Below are 17,424 nucleotides of genomic sequence, written 5' to 3'. Positions count from 1 at the left end.
TTGGCTCTTTGTATATTTTTTTAACATGCTGAATTGTTCTGCTCGAGGCGTGAATTAGTTAATTGTTTCATTGTTCGGGATGGACTGTCAATTGTTTAGGGATGTAAATAATGATTGCTAATTGATTTTTGTTTACTTGATTGGTTAAAATAGTTGACTTGTTTGGAAGTGTTTGTATTTAGCTTGCAATGATATTGTTAACATTCATTTGCAGAATGTATATGGTGCATAGATTTTATGCATCATTTATACAATGTAAATGCAATGTATTGATTGGAATGTGAGGTGTTTCATTGTCATGTGATGATTTAGATTGTAAGATCAGTTAGGATTATTAAAGGAAATTCATTGTAATGTAGTGTGTCTGTATGGAGAAGTGTTATTTGTAGGACAGTATGGTTTTGATAACCCTTCTACATTTATTTGTATATTGGTTCATCATGTGTGTATATATACTGTATATATATATATATATATATATATATATATATATATATATATATATATATTTATATATATATATATATATATATATATATATATATCTTTACAAACAAAGAAAAGACTGCGCCTATCAGGTACCTAGAAATCTAAAATATTGTTGTACTATATTATAAACAGTATTGATTAGCATAAATGATCGACTACAAACTAAAAATATTAAATAATATAATTCAATAGCTGATATATTTTTGGTTATCTATGTACATGCTAAACATATGTAAAAAATGGTGTAAATTGTGGACCAGTATATTATTAAGCTAAAAATGCTAAAAACCCTAAATCAAAAATGTAAATACATATATAATGAAAAATGTTGAAAAAATATAAAAATACAAAATAAAAAATAAAAATAAAAATGAAAAATGAAAAAGGGTTCAAAAATAGGATCTGGCAGCTCTCCACAAGGACCAACGACCTCCCAAGAATCTGCAAACAACAAGAAAAGAAAGCGCCCTATCCTAGTGCAACATGAAAAAAACACTTTTAATAAAATCAATTAGGTCCAACAAAAATACACTCACAAACAAATAAAAGGTAAAAGCATGTTATGAGTATACTCATTCGCCTCCACGTGCTGCTGTGGCTCCGTTTGTACACTGCTCCCTCTTGGGTGAAGTACCAGCTTCTCCAGCAATCTTTCAATCGGTGCAGGAACTGTGACAGCCTCTGGGACTCTGACCCGGAAGTCCAATAGGCCCCGTAGTATGAACCGGATGCCAGGTGGTGGGTATGCAACCCCGTTATTCGATATTGAACCGGCAATATTTCAGAGTCCTAAGAGTGTCCACATACAGAATTGACAGGCCGCTGTAGCTCCACTAGCAAACTGCACTCCTCCTGGGTGAAGCACCGTCCTCTCCCGCAGTGCTCCGATAGGTATAGGAGTTGGGACAGCCTGTCGCACTCTGACCCGGAAGTCTAATCGCCCCCTCAGTGCGAACCGGATGCCAAGTAGTGGGTGTGCGAACCCGTTGTTGGATTATTTGGACCGGCACAGTATTAAAGTCCTAGTAATGTCCATAAGCAAAATGTAAAAGTCAGCGAACGAATATGTGTTCAATCTGGTCTGGATACCAAAAATAAATCCTCCCTACGCGTTTCTTCACTCTTAGGGTGATTTCATCAGGGGATATATGACGGAAGTGCGTCATGCTTTTTATACATATGTGTGTCAATCAAATAATTAAATGCTTCTAATACAACACATGATTATATTTAATTGCTATTGCAAAGAGAAGGCATCAGTGGTCTAGATTATATATAGAGATTAAAACCATTTTTGAATTATAAATAATTATAAATTCATTACAGATATTATATTAAATCTCAAATGACATCTAATGATAGTATTTATCCATGTTTGCTTCGGATGGATTTACCTATGTTTACAATGTGTTAAATGAATACTAGATTATATTACTTTACTTATTTCCCATGTGTCTTTAATTAACTAATAGTACTGGGATATAAATTGGTATTTTGTCCTTGCAGACCTGGATAAAAGTCATGTATGAATAACCACTAGTGAGGGTTAATGGTTGGAGGATGGGCGACAAAGGTGACCATTAAATTATGAAATTAATATATTTTGTTCATTAATGAATTAATGTAAAATCAATTTGGATCCTTAATGTCTGGGCAATGTTCCATCTAATATAGATGGTCATATGTACCCAAACATGGGCTATTTGGATCTAACAGTATGAATATATTCTGTCATAAATTGTAAGGAAGAAAAGGAAAAAGGATATACCCTTTCATGGTAATTAACCTTAAGATGTTATGATTAATTTTGTATTTGGATAAATGAGACACTGTTAGTAAAAAGGAGGAGATTGTATATTATATAGTGTGTAGTTGTTTTTAACCCTATGTCTCTTAATATTACAGGAAAGAACCGAAGACAGTAGCTCGCTTTAACTTTGTATCCCAAAGTCAACTTGTAAAACAAAATGAAAAGTAAATGCACCATCGGCCATGTGTCAACTACTGGAAAAGGAGTTCATTGTGATTTTTCTATAGTGTATTTTAATTTTATCAATAGTGATATTAAATATTTGTATTATTAATGCAAGTAATGTGTAAAAAATGTGTCTTTTGTGACAGTTTTGTGTACTTGTATTTATTGTGCATTGGTGTGAAAAATAAAGTGATATTTAGAAGTTATATAAATTAATAAACATAAATATGATTCTAATTTAATTTGAAACATCTATAATTTAAATAATGTGTTTAGACTATATATAGTGTTATTATATGTGATATATATATATAAATGGTGATTATTAGTAAGATACAACTAAATATATATAAAGTAATTGTAAATGATCAATTAGAAAGGAACAGACTTAAGAGGACACCACTTTGGACAGATATAGAGGGAACAAGCCAAGCATGTTCTACCCAGACCTCTATATCGGAGCTTTTTGAAGTGTTTTTATATGACCGTACTAATATCTATGCAGTCATTTAATCCGGACGGACTTAGAGTATTTAAAACATAGATCCAGTAGGTTTCACGTAGGTTTAGGCTTTTATGCCTGTCACCACTCAATAGGGTAGAATTTATATGTTCTATGCCCATTATTTTAAGTGTTTTTGGATTTTGATTATGTTTTAGTTGGTAGTGTCGTGACAGACTATGAGTTTGTAGCCCATGTATGATATTCCTACGATGCTCCAGAAACCTAGTGCTCAAAGCTCTAGCTGTCCGGCCAATGTATTGTAGCCCACATGGGCATGTGATGGCATAAACCACAAAGCTGGTTAGACAATTTATATTACCCTGCACCGAGTGGATAAGTCCATTTGAAGCCGATGTGATGGAATTGGATGCATTGAGATGTTTACAAGTGATGCATCTGCTACGCTTACACTGAAAATTACCGTTTGAATGATTTTTATTCTCACTGGTAGTTTCTATGCTTTTTAATCTACTGGGTGCTAGAATGGATTTAATGTTTCTAGCTTTTTTGAAAACCACTGGTGTCCTCATGGGAAGCTGATTCCCAATTATGGGATCATTTCTCAATATACTCCAATGAGAGTTTAAAATGGATTTTATTTTAGAAAATGAATTATTATATTGAGTAATGAATGATGGTACCTCAAATTGATGTTCCCTCTTGTTTTCTACTATCTTATTGATCTCTATTTTGGCTTTACTTTTGTCCAGTAGTGTATTTCTCTCTATTGTTCCTACCTGTCTAAATGTGTTATTAATGATATCTTTGTCATATCCTTTATTGATAAATTTATTGACTAGAATATCCCCCTGGGTCAGGTAGTCCGAGTCCAAAGAACAATTTCTTCGGACCCTTAAAAACTGGCCACGGGGGATATTTTCCAGCCACTTGCCATAATGGTTACTATTCTTACTGTATGTATATATCCATTAGCAGCCACTTTTAAAAAAAATGTTTTTGTAATGATCTTGTTCTCACTTTCCACACTAAGTTCCAAATCTAGGAATGTGATGGTGGTGTTGTTTATTTCAGATGTAAATTTTAGACCCATATTGTTGTCATTAAATGTAGAAAAGATGTCCAGTAGTTCTTGTTCTGCACCGTCCCACACAAATAGCAGGTCATCAATGAAACGGCCATAGAACACGAGTCCAGCCCCCAGTCTCGCATTCCCCCACACATGGATGCTCTCCCACAGCCCCATGTATAGGTTTGCGTAACTGGGGGCAAACTTCGTGCCCATGGCCGTTCCACAGATCTGCAGATAGTATCGATCTTCAAATAAAAAATAATTGTGTTCTAAAATGAATCTGATGACTTTCAGAATGAACTCTCTTTGTGTATAATCTAACTTGGTGTCTGTCTCTAGGACTTTGTTAATAGCCTCTATACCTTTCCAGTAGATTAAAAAGCATAGAAACTACCAGTGAGCATAAAAATCATTCAAACGGTAATTTTCAGTGTAAGCGTAGCAGATGCATCACTTGTAAACATCTCAATGCATCCAATTCCATCACATCGGCTTCAAATGGACTTATCCACTCGGTGCAGGGTAATATAAATTGTCTAACCAGCTTTGTGGTTTATGCCATCACATGCCCATGTGGGCTACAATACATTGGCCGGACAGCTAGAGCTTTGAGCACTAGGTTTCTGGAGCATCGTAGGAATATCATACATGGGCTACAAACTCATAGTCTGTCACGACACTACCAACTAAAACATAATCAAGATCCAAAAACACTTAAAATAATGGGCATAGAACATATAAATTCTACCCTATTGAGTGGTGACAGGCATAAAAGCCTAAACCTACGTGAAACCTACTGGATCTATGTTTTAAATACTCTAAGTCCGTCCGGATTAAATGACTGCATAGATATTAGTACGGTCATATAAAAACACTTCAAAAAGCTCCGATATAGAGGTCTGGGTAGAACATGCTTGGCTTGTTCCCTCTATATCTGTCCAAAGTGGTGTCCTCTTAAGTCTGTTCCTTTCTAATTGATCATTTACAATTACTTTATATATATTTAGTTGTATCTTACTAATAATCACCATTTATATATATCACATATAATAACACTATATATAGTCTAAACACATTATTTAAATTATAGATGTTTCAAATTAAATTAGAATCATATTTATGTTTATTAATTTATATAACTTCTAAATATCACTTTATTTTTCACACCAATGCACAATAAATACAAGTACACAAAACTGTCACAAAATACACATTTTTCACACATTACTTGCATTAATAATACAAATATTTAATATCACTATTGATAAAATTAAAATACACTATAGAAAAATCACAATGAACTCCTTTTCCAGTAGTTGACACATGGCCGTTGGTGCATTTACTTTTCATTTTGTTTTACAAGTTGACTTTGGGATACAAAGTTAAAGCGAGCTACTGTCTTCGGTTCTTTCCTGTAATATTAAGAGACATAGGGTTAAAAACAACTACACACTATATAATATACAATCTCCTCCTTTTTACTAACAGTGTCTCATTTATCCAAATACAAAATTAATCATAACATCTTAAGGTTAATTACCATTAAAGGGTATATCCTTTTTCCTTTTCTTCCTTACAATTTATGACAGAATATATTCATACTGTTAGATCCAAATAGCCCATGTTTGGGTACATATGACCATCTATATTAGATGGAACATTGCCCAGACATTAAGGATCCAAATTGATTTTACATTCATTCATTAATGAACAAAATATATTAATTTCATAATTTAATGGTCACCTTTGTCGCCCATCCTCCAACCATTAACCCTCACTAGTGGTTATTCATACATGAACTTTATCCAGGTCTGCAAGGACAAAATACCAACTTATATCCCAGTACTATTAGTTAATTAAAGACACATGGGAAATAAGTAAAGTAATATAATCTAGTATTCATTTAACACATTGTAAACATAGGTAAATCCATCCGAAGCAAACATGGATAAATACTATCATTAGATGTCATTTGAGATTTAATATAATATCTGTAATGAATTTATAATTATTTATAATTCAAAAATGGTTTTAATCTCTATATATAATCTAGACCACTGATGCCTTCTCTTTGCAATAGCAATTAAATATAATCATGTGTTGTATTAGAAGCATTTAATTATTTGATTGACACACATATGTATAAATAGCATGACGCACTTCCGTCATAAAACCCCTGATGAAATCACCCTAAGAGTGAAGAAACGCGTAGGGAGGATTTATTTTTGGTATCCAGACCAGATTGAACACATATTCGTTCGCTGCCTTTTACATTTTGCTTATGGACATTACTAGGACTTTAATACTGTGCCGGTCCAAATAATCCAACAACGGGGTCGCACACCCACTACCTGGCATCCGGTTCGCACTGAGGGGGCGATTAGACTTCCGGGTCAGAGTGCGAGAGGCTGTCCCAACTCCTATACCTATCGGAGGACTGCGGGAGAGGCCGGTGCTTCACCCAGGAGGAGAGCAGTTTGCTAGTGGAGCTACAGCGGCCTGTCAATTCTGTATGTGGACACTCTTAGGACTCTGAAATATTGCCGGTTCAATATCGAATAACGGGGTTGCATACCCACCACCTGGCATCCGGTTCATACTACGGGGCCTATTGGACTTCCGGGTCAGAGTCCCAGAGGCTGTCACAGTTCCTGCACCGATTGAAAGATTGCTGGAGAAGCTGGTACTTCACCCAAGAGGGAGCAGTGTACAAACGGAGCCACAGCAGCACGTGGAGGCGAATGAGTATACTCATAACATGCTTTTACCTTTTATTTGTTTGTGAGTGTATTTTTGTTGGACCTAATTGATTTTATTAAAAGTGTTTTTTTCATGTTGCACTAGAATAGGGCGCTTTCTTTTCTTGTTGTTTATATATATATCTCTGTATATATATATATATATATATATATATACAAGTATATATATATATATATATATACAAGTATATATATATATATATATATATATATATATATATACAAGTATATATATATATATATATATATATACAGTGCTCGACAAATAATGATAACCAGTCGCCCGTTGCATGTGGATTTAGGCAGCTGGCGACCCGTGCTGCAGCTCAATGAATTCCCCTGCTCGTGCCAATTTTTTTTTTTTTTTAAATAAATAAATAATCCCCCTCCCTGATTGGGTTAAAAAAAAAAGTTAAAAAAAATGGCGGCAAATCCTGTGGTCCCGGCGCGCGTGCACAGGGCAAGCAGAGTGTCCTGCCATTTGCGCTGCCTGTTCCCCCCAGCAACCCAGAATCCCCCGCATCCCTCCCCCCCCCACTCCCCACGTGGGACGGAGGGGGAAGCCCAAACCAAGCCCCGCGCGCAACCCAGCCCCCCCCTCCGCTCCCCACGTGGGACGGAGGGGGAAGCCCAAACCAAGCCCCGCGCGCAACCCAGCCCCCCCCCCTCCGCTCCCCACGTGGGACGGAGGGGGAAGCCCAAACCAAGCCCCGCGCGCAACCCAGCCCCCCCCCTCCGCTCCCCACGTGGGACGGAGGGGGAAGCCCAAAACAAGCGCAGCGCGCGATCCAGCCACCCCCCCCCCCCACACCCTCCCCCCTCCGCTCCCCACGTGGGACGGAGGGGGAAGCCCAAAACAAGCGCGCGATCCAGCCCCCCCGCACCCTCCGCTCCCCACGTGGGACGGAGGGGGGGGGGACCTGCTGCTGCTGCTGCTGAGGCCCACGCTGCGCTGTGTGTCCCATGTCTTGGAGAGGCACCCCAGCCATGTGGAGGGCCCACTGCCGTGCGGAGACCCCACTGCTGCCACGTGTGACCCGGTGAGTGTGTGAGTGACAGACTGAGTGTCTGTGAGTGTGCCTGTGTGTCTGTGAGTGTGCCTGTGTGTCTGTGAGTGTGCCTGTGAGTGTGTCAGTGTGCCAATGTGCCTGTGTGTCTGTCAGTGTGCCTGTGTGTCTGTCTGTGTGCCTGTGTGTCTGTCTGTGAGTGTGCCTGTGTGTCTGTGAGTGTTCCTGTGTGTCTGTCAGTGTGCCTGTGTGTATGTGTCTGTCTGTGTGCCTGTGTGTCTGTCTGTGAGTGTGCCTGTGTGTCTGTGAGTGTGCCTGTGTGTCTGTCAGTGTGCCTGTGTGTCTGTGAGTGTGCCTGTGTGTCTGTGAGTGTGCCTGTGTGTCTGTGAGTGTGCCTGTGTGTCTGTGTGTCTGTCAGTGTGCCTGTGTGTCTGTCAGTGTGCCTGTGTGTCTGTCAGTGTGCCTGTGTGTCTGTCAGTGTGCCTGTGTGTCTGTCAGTGTGCCTGTGTGTCTGTCAGTGTGCCTGTGTGTCTGTGAGTGTGCCTGTGTGTCTGTGAGTGTGCCTGTGTGTCTGTGAGTGTGCCTGTGTGGCTGAGTGTGCCTGTGTGTCTGTCAGTGTGCCCGTGTGTCTGTCAGTGTGCCTGTGTGTCTGTCAGTGTGCCTGTGTGTCTGTCAGTGTGCCTGTGTGTCTGTCAGTGTGCCTGTGTGTCTGTGAGTGTGCCTGTGTGTCTGTGAGTGTGCCTGTGTGTCTGTGAGTGTGCCTGTGTGTCTGTGAGTGTGCCTGTGTGTCTGTCAGTGTGCCTGTGTGTCTGTCAGTGTGTCTGTGAGTGTGCCTGTGTGTCTGTCAGTGTGCCTGTGTGCCTGTCAGTGTGCCTGTCAGTGTGCCTGTGTGTGTGCCTGTCTGTGTGTCTGTGTGTGTGCCTGTCTGTGTGTCTGTGTGCCTGTCTGTGTGTGTGTGTGTGTGTGTGAGTGTCTCTGAGTGTGTGTCTGTGAGTCTTCTGCGTGAGTGTGTCTCTGCGTGAGTGTCTGCGTGAGTGTGTGCGTGAGTGTGTCTCTGCGTGTCTGTGAGTGTCTGAGTGAGTGAGAGTGAGTGTGTGTCTGTGAGTGTCACCCTCTCCCTGTGTCGCCCTCACCTTCTCCCTGTCGCCCTCTCCCTGTGTCGCCCTCGCCCTCTCTCTGTCTTTGTCTCTCATTCTCTCTGTGTGTGTTCTGTGTCTCTCTTTTTTTGTCTCTCATTTTTGTGTGTCTCTCATTTTTGTGTGTCTCTCATTTTTGTGTGTCTCATTTTTGTGTGTCTCTCATTTTTGTGTGTCTCTCATTTTTGTGTGTCTCTCTATTTTTGTGTGTCTCTATTTTTGTGTGTCTCTCTTTTTCTGTGTGTCTCTCTTTTTCTGTGTGTCTCTCTTTTTCTGTGTGTGTCTCTCTTTTTCTGTGTGTGTCTCTCTTTTTCTGTGTGTCTCTCTTTTTCTGTGTGTCTCTCTTTTTCTGTGTGTCTCTCTTTTTCTGTGTGTCTCTCTTTTTCTGTGTGTGTCTCTCTTTTTCTGTGTGTGTCTCTCTTTTTCTGTGTGTCTGTCTCTCTCTATCTGTCTCTCTCTGTCTGTCTCTCTCTATCTGTCTCTCTCTATCTGTCTCTCTCTATCTGTCTCTCTCTATCTGTCTTTCTCTATCTGTCTCTCTGGCCGAGTCCATAGAAGGACAGGCCGCGCTGAGCCCCTGCATATTCAATGAGGATGCCTTGAGAGGGGGCTCACGCGAGCGTCCGCAGGCGTGCTGAGGCGCTGGATTTTTCAGCCGACAGCCAAGCTGTTTTTCAGAGCACTGTCGGCTGAAAACATCCAATCAGCGCGGAGCAGCGTCAACGTCACGGCGCCTTGACGTCTCTTTATCTGTCTCTGTCTCTCTCTCTGTCTCTCTCTCTGTCTCTCTCTCTTTCTCTGTCTCTCCCACTCTCTCTCTGTCTCTCCCACTGTCTCTCTCTGTCTCTCCCACTCTCTCTCTGTCTCTCCCACTCTCTCTCTGTCTCTCCCACTCTCTCTCTCCCACTCACTCTCCCACTCTCTCACTCTTCCACTCTCTCTCCCACTCTCTCACTCTTCCACTCTCTCACTCTCCCACTCTCTCTCTCTCCCACTCTCTCTCTCTCCCACTCTCTCTCTCTCCCACTCTCTCTCTCTCCCACTCTCTCTCTCTCCCACTCTCTCTCTCTCCCACTCTCTCTCTCTCTCTCCCACTCTCTCTCTCTCCCACTCTCTCTCTCTCCCACTCTCTCTCTCTCCCACTCTCTCTCTCTCTCTCCCACTCTCTCTCCCACTCTCTCTCTCCCACTCTCTCTCTCTCCCACTCTCTCTTTCTCCCACTCTCTCTCTCCCACTCTCTCTCTCTCTCTCTCTCTCTCTCTCTCTCTCTCTCTCTCTCTCTCTCTCTCTCTCTCTCTCTCTCTCTCTCCCCCACACACTCTCTCCCCCACACACTCTCACACTCTGGATCAGGATATCTTAACTGCCCTATACTACACTGAAATAACCTATACTGCTTACTTCCAGATCTGACTCAAGCTTCACACGGAAGACATCGGACCCCCCCTAACCCAGAAGACAGGTAACGAACACCTCCCCTCCAATGTATAACATTGCGGGAATGAGGGTACCTGGACTTTGAGGGTCTGCGGATCAGGTAAGATCCCAGACGGGATTGCTGCTTTAAATATTGTGAAGCGGGGGCATCCAGACACTAGTTAAGGGGTGCAGGAAACTACAGTAGTCATTCACATCTGGCTTTTTTTTCTCTAGATTCGACATTTATACACACACACACACACACACACACACACACACACACACACACACACACACACACACACACACACACACACACACACACACACACACACACACACACACACACACACACACACACACACACACACACACCAAGGACTAATTGTAGTATAATGTAATACAATAAATAAACTAATATCAAAAACGAATGTTCTTACTAGGAATTTATTCAATTTATTTAATTTATGGCTTTTTTTAAAATGCGTGGCAGGGGGCGGGACTAGAGGCGGGGTTGGGGGCGGGACTAGGGGCGGGACTAGGTGGCGAGTAGATTTTTTGGTTCGGCGAGTAGATTTTTGGGTGATTTGTCAAGCACTGTATATATATATATATATACTGTATATATACTGTAGTTGCATGATGAAGCCACTGTACAAATTCATGGGTGAAGGGTGGGCATCGGGCCAGTGTGGCTTAACCCCTTAATTACCTTTGCGGTTATTATCTGCAACATGAATGCGGTATGAATGCGGTCAGAATGCGGCATGAATGCGGTGAAGTGCGTGGCATTTGAAAAAAATCCCGGAAAAATGCGGTGATGTTGGAGAATAAAAGGGGCCGCGACTGTAAGTAGCAGGACTGGACAACTGAAGTTTAAAAGGAAGGACAAAAGAAGTGAAGAAGAAGTGGACAACACCTATTGGCCCTGATTCCTGTATTTGAACAACGCTGGAAAGGAGGATATTATCTATCCCAAACTGCACTTCCCAGAACTTAACTATTGCTGTGATGCTGCCTTTACCATTTATTTTTGCTGTGGCCTCACTTCTTCTCAAATTATACACTTCCTTCTACCAGGCTCATTATGTCTCTAACTCTATTCATATATCTCCATCTCTCCTTTCTTCACCACTTCTGAGTTCACATGAACTCCTTTCTTACCTGCGCCCTTTGACACTGCATAGCTATATTGCCTGCACTAAATCACACCCCTACAAATCATCTTCACACATTCTCTTTCTATCCATACTTCTCCTCCTTGCTTCTGGGGATATTTCTCCCAATCCTGGTCCCTGCCTTATTCCTACATGCTCTCGTCCTCGGCTGCCAAATGCAACCTCTACTCCTGGTGTCAACCCCTCAAACCTCATACCCATCCCCTGCCACCCTCCCTCCTCTCTCCCTTTCTCCTGTGCTCTTTGGAATGCATGCTCCCTTTCTAACAAGTTCCTCTCTGTGCATGACTTCTTTCTCTCTCACTCTCTGCTCCTATTTGCTATAACTGAGACCTGGCTCACTCAGTTTGGCTCTGCTCTGGAAGCTGACCTCTCTTATGGTGGCCTTTCTTTCTCCCACACTCCCCGCCCTGATGGCAGGGGTGGAGGTGTGGGGCTCCTGCACTCCTCTCTCTGCCATTACCGAACCCTTCCTATTCCTCCCTCTCTTGCTTTTCCCTCCTTTGAGGCTCACATTGTCCAGATCTTCTCTCCTCTCCCTGTCCACGTGGCAGTCATCTATCGCCCACCTTCCTATACTCATTCCCCTTCTGCCTTTCTCTCTCACTTTGAATCCTGGCTCTCTTTTTTTCTCTCCGCTGACTCCCCTGTTCTTCTCCTTGGGGACTTCAATTGCCACATTGATGACCCCTCTCTCCCTTGGGCTTCCCGCTTTCTCTCTCTAACCTCTTCTTTTGGCCTTCAACTGTGGACTGCAGCCAGCACCCACAAGGATGGCCACTACCTCGACCTGGTTTTCACTAAAAACTTCTCTCTCTCTGATTTCTCCATTTCCCCCTTTCCTCTCTCTGACCATCACCTCATCTCATTCTCTCTCTCGCTTCTCCCCTTCTCCAACTTTATCTACCCCCCGGTTCTGCAGAAACCTGTACCTACCTGACTTTGAGTCCACTTTACGCTCCTCCCTCTCCTCTCCCAGCTCTTCTACAGACCCTGACAACCTGGTCAGGAACTACAACTCTGCCTTATCCTCCTCTCTTGATCTACATGCCCCGCTTTCTCTTTGCCGTCCTCGCCCTTCTAACCCCAGACCCTGGCTAAATTCCCACATGCGCATGCTACGTTCCTCTGGAGGAAATCTCACACTCTCGCAGACTTCCTTCACTACAAATTTATGCTATCCTGTCTCAACTCTGCCCTCTCGCAAGCTAAACAAGCCTACTTTTCTTCACTAATCAACACGCACAAGTCTAACCCACGCCGACTCTTCTCTGTCTTTGACGCTCTACTCAAACCACCCTCAGCTGCCTCTTCTTCCTCCATCTACGCTCAGGACTTTGCTGACTATTTTAAGGAAAAGGTGAAATCCATACATCAGAACATCCCACCTGTTTCCTCCTCTGATCCTACACCTCTTCCTAAATCTCCTCCTGCCTTCCTTGACTCTTTTTCCGCTATCACAGAGGAGGATGTAGCACTCCTGTTCTCCTCTTCTCCATCTACCACTTGCCCTCTTGACCCCATTCCCTCCCAAATCCTAAAACCTCTTGCTCCTACTATAATCCCTACGCTCACACACATTTTTAACTCCTCCCTCTACTCTGGTACCTTTCCCTCCTTCTTCAAACATGCAACAATTATACCATTACTCAAAAACAGCAAGCTTGACCCTACCTGTCCGTCTAACTATCGATCTGTCTCCCTCCTGCCTTTTGCCTCTAAACTCTTTGAACGTCTTGTATTCTTTCGCTTGCTTCATTTTCTCAACACCTATTCTGTCCTAGACCCTCTGCAATTTGGCTTCCGCACTGCTCACTCCACGGAAACAGCCCTCACTAAAATAACTGATGACCTCCATGCTGCCAAAAACAGAGGTCATTACACTCTGCTCATATTACTCGACCTCTCCACAGTATTTGACACCGTGGACCACCCTCTTCTCCTTCACAGTCTCCATACTCTTGGTATTCGGAACAAAGCTCTATCCTGGATCTCACCCTACCTCTCCGATCGTACTTTCAGTGTCTCTTCTGCTAACACCACCTCCTCCTCTATTGATCTCTCTGTGGGGGTACCCCAGGGCTCTGTCCTGGGACCTCTTCTCTTTTCTCTGTACACACTCTCTCTAGGTGACGTAATAACATCTCTTGGGTTTAAATATCACCTCTACGCTGACGACACACAAATTTACTTTTCAACACCTGACCTTACACCTGCGGTACAAACCAAAGTTTCTGAATGTCTCTCTGCTATATCATCCTGGATGGCCCCCCGTTGAATTAAACTCAACATGGCAAAAACAGAACTCCTCATACTTCCTCCCAAATCTGGCCCTACTACCTCCTTCCACATTACTGTTGGAAGTACGATCAATTTCCCAGTAGCCCAAGAACGCTGCTTAGGTGTCATACTGGACTCCTCTCTTCCATTCTCCTCTCACATTCAAAACGTTTCTAAACCCTGTCGCTTTTTCCTCCGCAATATCACTAAGATACACTCGTTCCTCTGTTGCTCGACTGCTAAAACTCTGACTCAGGCCCTCATTCTCTCCCGTCTTGATGACTGTAACCTCCCGCTGTCCGGCCTTCCTGCCTCTCACCTGTCTCCCCTACAATCTATCCTAAACGCTGCTGCCAGAATCGTTCTGCTCTTTCCTAAATCTGTCTCCGCGTCTCACCTCCTGAAATCCCTCTCCTGGGTTCCGATCAAATCCCGCATCTCACACTCGAATCTCCTCCTCACTTTCAAAGCTTTACACTCTTCTGCCCCGCCTTACATCTCAGCCCTAATTTCTCGTTATACACCATCCCGACTCTTGCGTTCTTCTCAAGGATGTCTTCTTTCTACTCCCTTTGTATCTAAAGCCCTCTCCCGCCTTAAACCTTTTTCACTGACTGCCCCACACCTCTGGAATGCCCTTCCCTTCAATACCTGACTAGCACCCACTCTATCCACCTTTAAGACCCACCTTAAGGTACACTTGCTTAAACAAGCATATGAATAGCACTGTGGATAATACTGGACACATGATATAAAGCTTAGCCCCCTGCAGACGCACTTACCAGAACTCCCTCCTACTGTCTCTGTACGTTCTCCCTGCCAACCAATTAGACTGTAAGCTCCTCTGAGCAGGGACTCCTCTTCCTTAATTTTACTTTTATGTCTGAAGCACTTATTCCCATGATCTGTTATTAATATTATCTGTTATTTATTTGATTACCACATGTATTACTACTGTGAAGCGCTATGTACATTAATGGCACTATATAAATAAAGACATACTATACAATCCACATGATAATTCAACAGTGGCTGCGGCAAGGGGGCATCCAGGTGATATTACTCTGCATTAGGTGTCATGGCCAAGGGAAGACAAAGGTTTGTAGGATGGTCCGTAAGGTCAGAACTAAGTAAGTACACTACTATATACTGTTGTTCATCTGGTATGTTTGTCATACAGCACTACAGCACAAGATACTTCTGTACTCTTTTTTTTTAATCTTTATCATTTTGTATTTTCCCAGTGAGATAATTCGGATGGTGGAAGAGATTCGCATGTAAATTGATGAACGATCTGTTGCAGAGTTTAGGAATAGTCTGAATCACAAGCAGGATCACAAGTGTCTGAATCTAATATCAGACCAATGTTGATCCAATTTAGACCTTTTGGACCTTTAGATGTGGGAGGAAAAGCTTCTGTTTTGTACAGTTTGTTTCTGCACATGCCAAGTAAGCATACATGAATATGGTACTGTACCATGTTTCCGTTCTAATCCTTTTTTTATTATTGCAGAGCATATCCTATGATATGGGATGTTAACAAGATTAAAAAGACTTGACCAAGCATGTGCATGGATTACTTAATCTAATTTATTACAGCCAATACACAACATTTTGACCTATGGTCTTTCTTAAGTGAAAAAAGTGGCATCATGTGGGAAATGCGTGATGACTTCGGATTGCGTGATGTGTCGGGTGTCAAGGAGACAACGCATGACGCTGCGTGTACCAATCACGGAAGGAGAATAACATAGGTGAACTATAGTTACATTAGCACAGGTGTAGAAGATCATGTATAATCAACAAAAGGCACTATGGGAAGGTGGGGGCTATAAGAAGGACGTTATTGGACAATCACAGTATTCCACTTTTTTTAACTTGAGAAAGACCTATAGGTCGGAACGTTTGCTGTTATTTTCTTTTTTATGGTGTGCAGCATCTGTCTTTACTTTTGCATATTTTCTGAGGAAACATTTGTTGCCCGGGAATGATTGTCCACTATGGCATTAAAAAAAAATGTTTATCCCTGAAACCTTTACGTAAGCATCCACTTAAGGTTCGTGTGGGGGTCAATCTCTAGACTTTGGTTTCAGTGTTGTGAAGAGTAAATGTATCTTTTTTTTTTTTTTAATTTTTTTTTTATTAGGCAATCATATTTTTACAGAGTGTTGACAATACAGTAATGCAGAGTATGGGCCTAATACATCTTTTTTCTTTTTTTAACTGAAGGGAAAGAAGAAAGGCTCAACGTCCCCCCTGGCCTTAGTTGGTCCATCGGGGCGGCGTGAGTGTAGAAACAGAAAAAGGGGATGGGGAGGGGAGGGGAGGGGGGGGGGGAAGGGGTACGACCAAGACAGGTCTTACTCTCCTACTCCTTGTCGGATCTTGGCTGTGTCGTGGCATTTTATCTACTTCTGGGTTATTATGGGTGAGTTCGACGTAAAAGAGTCATATGGGTTTCCCATGGGTCCCAGATTTTATTAAATGTGAAGGAAGACCTTTTCAGGAAGGCTGACAGTCTTTCCATGTCCTTTACTGTTTGTACTCTTTGTATTATTATTTGTTTTGAGGGAGGAGACACCTTCTTCCAGGCCGCAGCCACCGCACATCTAGCCGCCGTTAGGATGAAGGAGACTAATTTTCTCGTTGGCCGGTCCAGGTAGTCTAAGGGCCTGGCCAACAAGTAGGTCAGCGGGTCAATAGGTATTGTGAGGTCTGTGACCTCCTCTATTAGTTTTTGTGTTGTTTCCCAGAATTTCTGAATTTCCGGACATGACCACCATATGTGGGCCATGTCCCCCTTTTGACCGCAGCCTCTCCAACATAGGTCGGATGCCAGTGGGTAGATTTGATTTATTCTAACTGGAGTAAGATACCAGCGGAACAGTATTTTATATATATTTTCTTTGATTGTAGTACATATGGAAGTTCCTGGAGCATTTTCCCAAATACTTTCCCAGTCCTCTCGGTCTATAACTATATCCAATTCTGCAGCCCAATGCTGCATATAATCATGAGTGGGGGGATCTGTGGCCCTTTCCAGTTCTATACAAATTTGTGTTATTAGACCTCGAGAGGGGGAAATTCCAACGTTGGGGACAATGTTTGGATAAAGTGCCGAATTTGTAGGTACTTAAAAACATTTAATCCTACCATTTCATATCTCAGGAACTTCCCAAAGCTCAGGAGGTCGGCTACCGCCCTGATGTTTTTGGTTTTGAATTGGTCGAATTGCCTGGGCTCACATCCAGGAGGAAATTTTGGATTTTCGTGAATTTGTATTAGTTGAGATTGGGGTGTGGTGAGCTTAAATTTGAGTTTGCATTTCGCCCAGGTCTCCCAGGTGTGTCTCATCGGGCCTAATTTGAATTTGCTATTCTGCATGTCCTCTCTACTCAGTGACCAAAGGCAGGCCGGCAGTGAAGGCGTCCCGGCATATTGTGTCTCTATGTCTAGCCAGCCATATTGGTGTGGGCTCGCGTTCCAGACTACCACCTGTCGCAATTGGGCGGCTAGATAGTACTTTGTGATGTCCGGGACACCCATTCCTCCTCTCCTCCTTGGAGCCAGGAGGACTGTTCTCGGGACTCTGGGTTTTTTACCCTGCCAAATGAATTGGAAGATTATTTTTTGGATGTTTTTCAAT

The 17,424-nt window shown here is 42.6% G+C and overlaps 1 protein-coding gene across 1 annotated transcript in view; it reads right to left on the bottom strand.

The window, feature by feature from the left end:
* LOC142488226 (uncharacterized) overlaps positions 1-17,132 on the bottom strand; it is a 35,899-nt gene extending 18,767 nt beyond the window's left edge. Inside the window, exon 1 of the mRNA XM_075588600.1 lies at positions 16,932-17,132. Within this exon, the coding sequence (XP_075444715.1) occupies positions 16,932-17,132 (201 nt within the window). The remainder of the gene's footprint in view (positions 1-16,931) is intronic.
* Positions 17,133-17,424: the final 292 nt, after the last annotated feature.

The sequence above is a fragment of the Ascaphus truei genome, chromosome 2 (assembly GCF_040206685.1).
Source record: "Ascaphus truei isolate aAscTru1 chromosome 2, aAscTru1.hap1, whole genome shotgun sequence".
Taxonomy (NCBI): Eukaryota; Metazoa; Chordata; class Amphibia; order Anura; family Ascaphidae; genus Ascaphus; species Ascaphus truei.
This window is presented reverse-complemented; position numbering and strand designations above follow the sequence as displayed.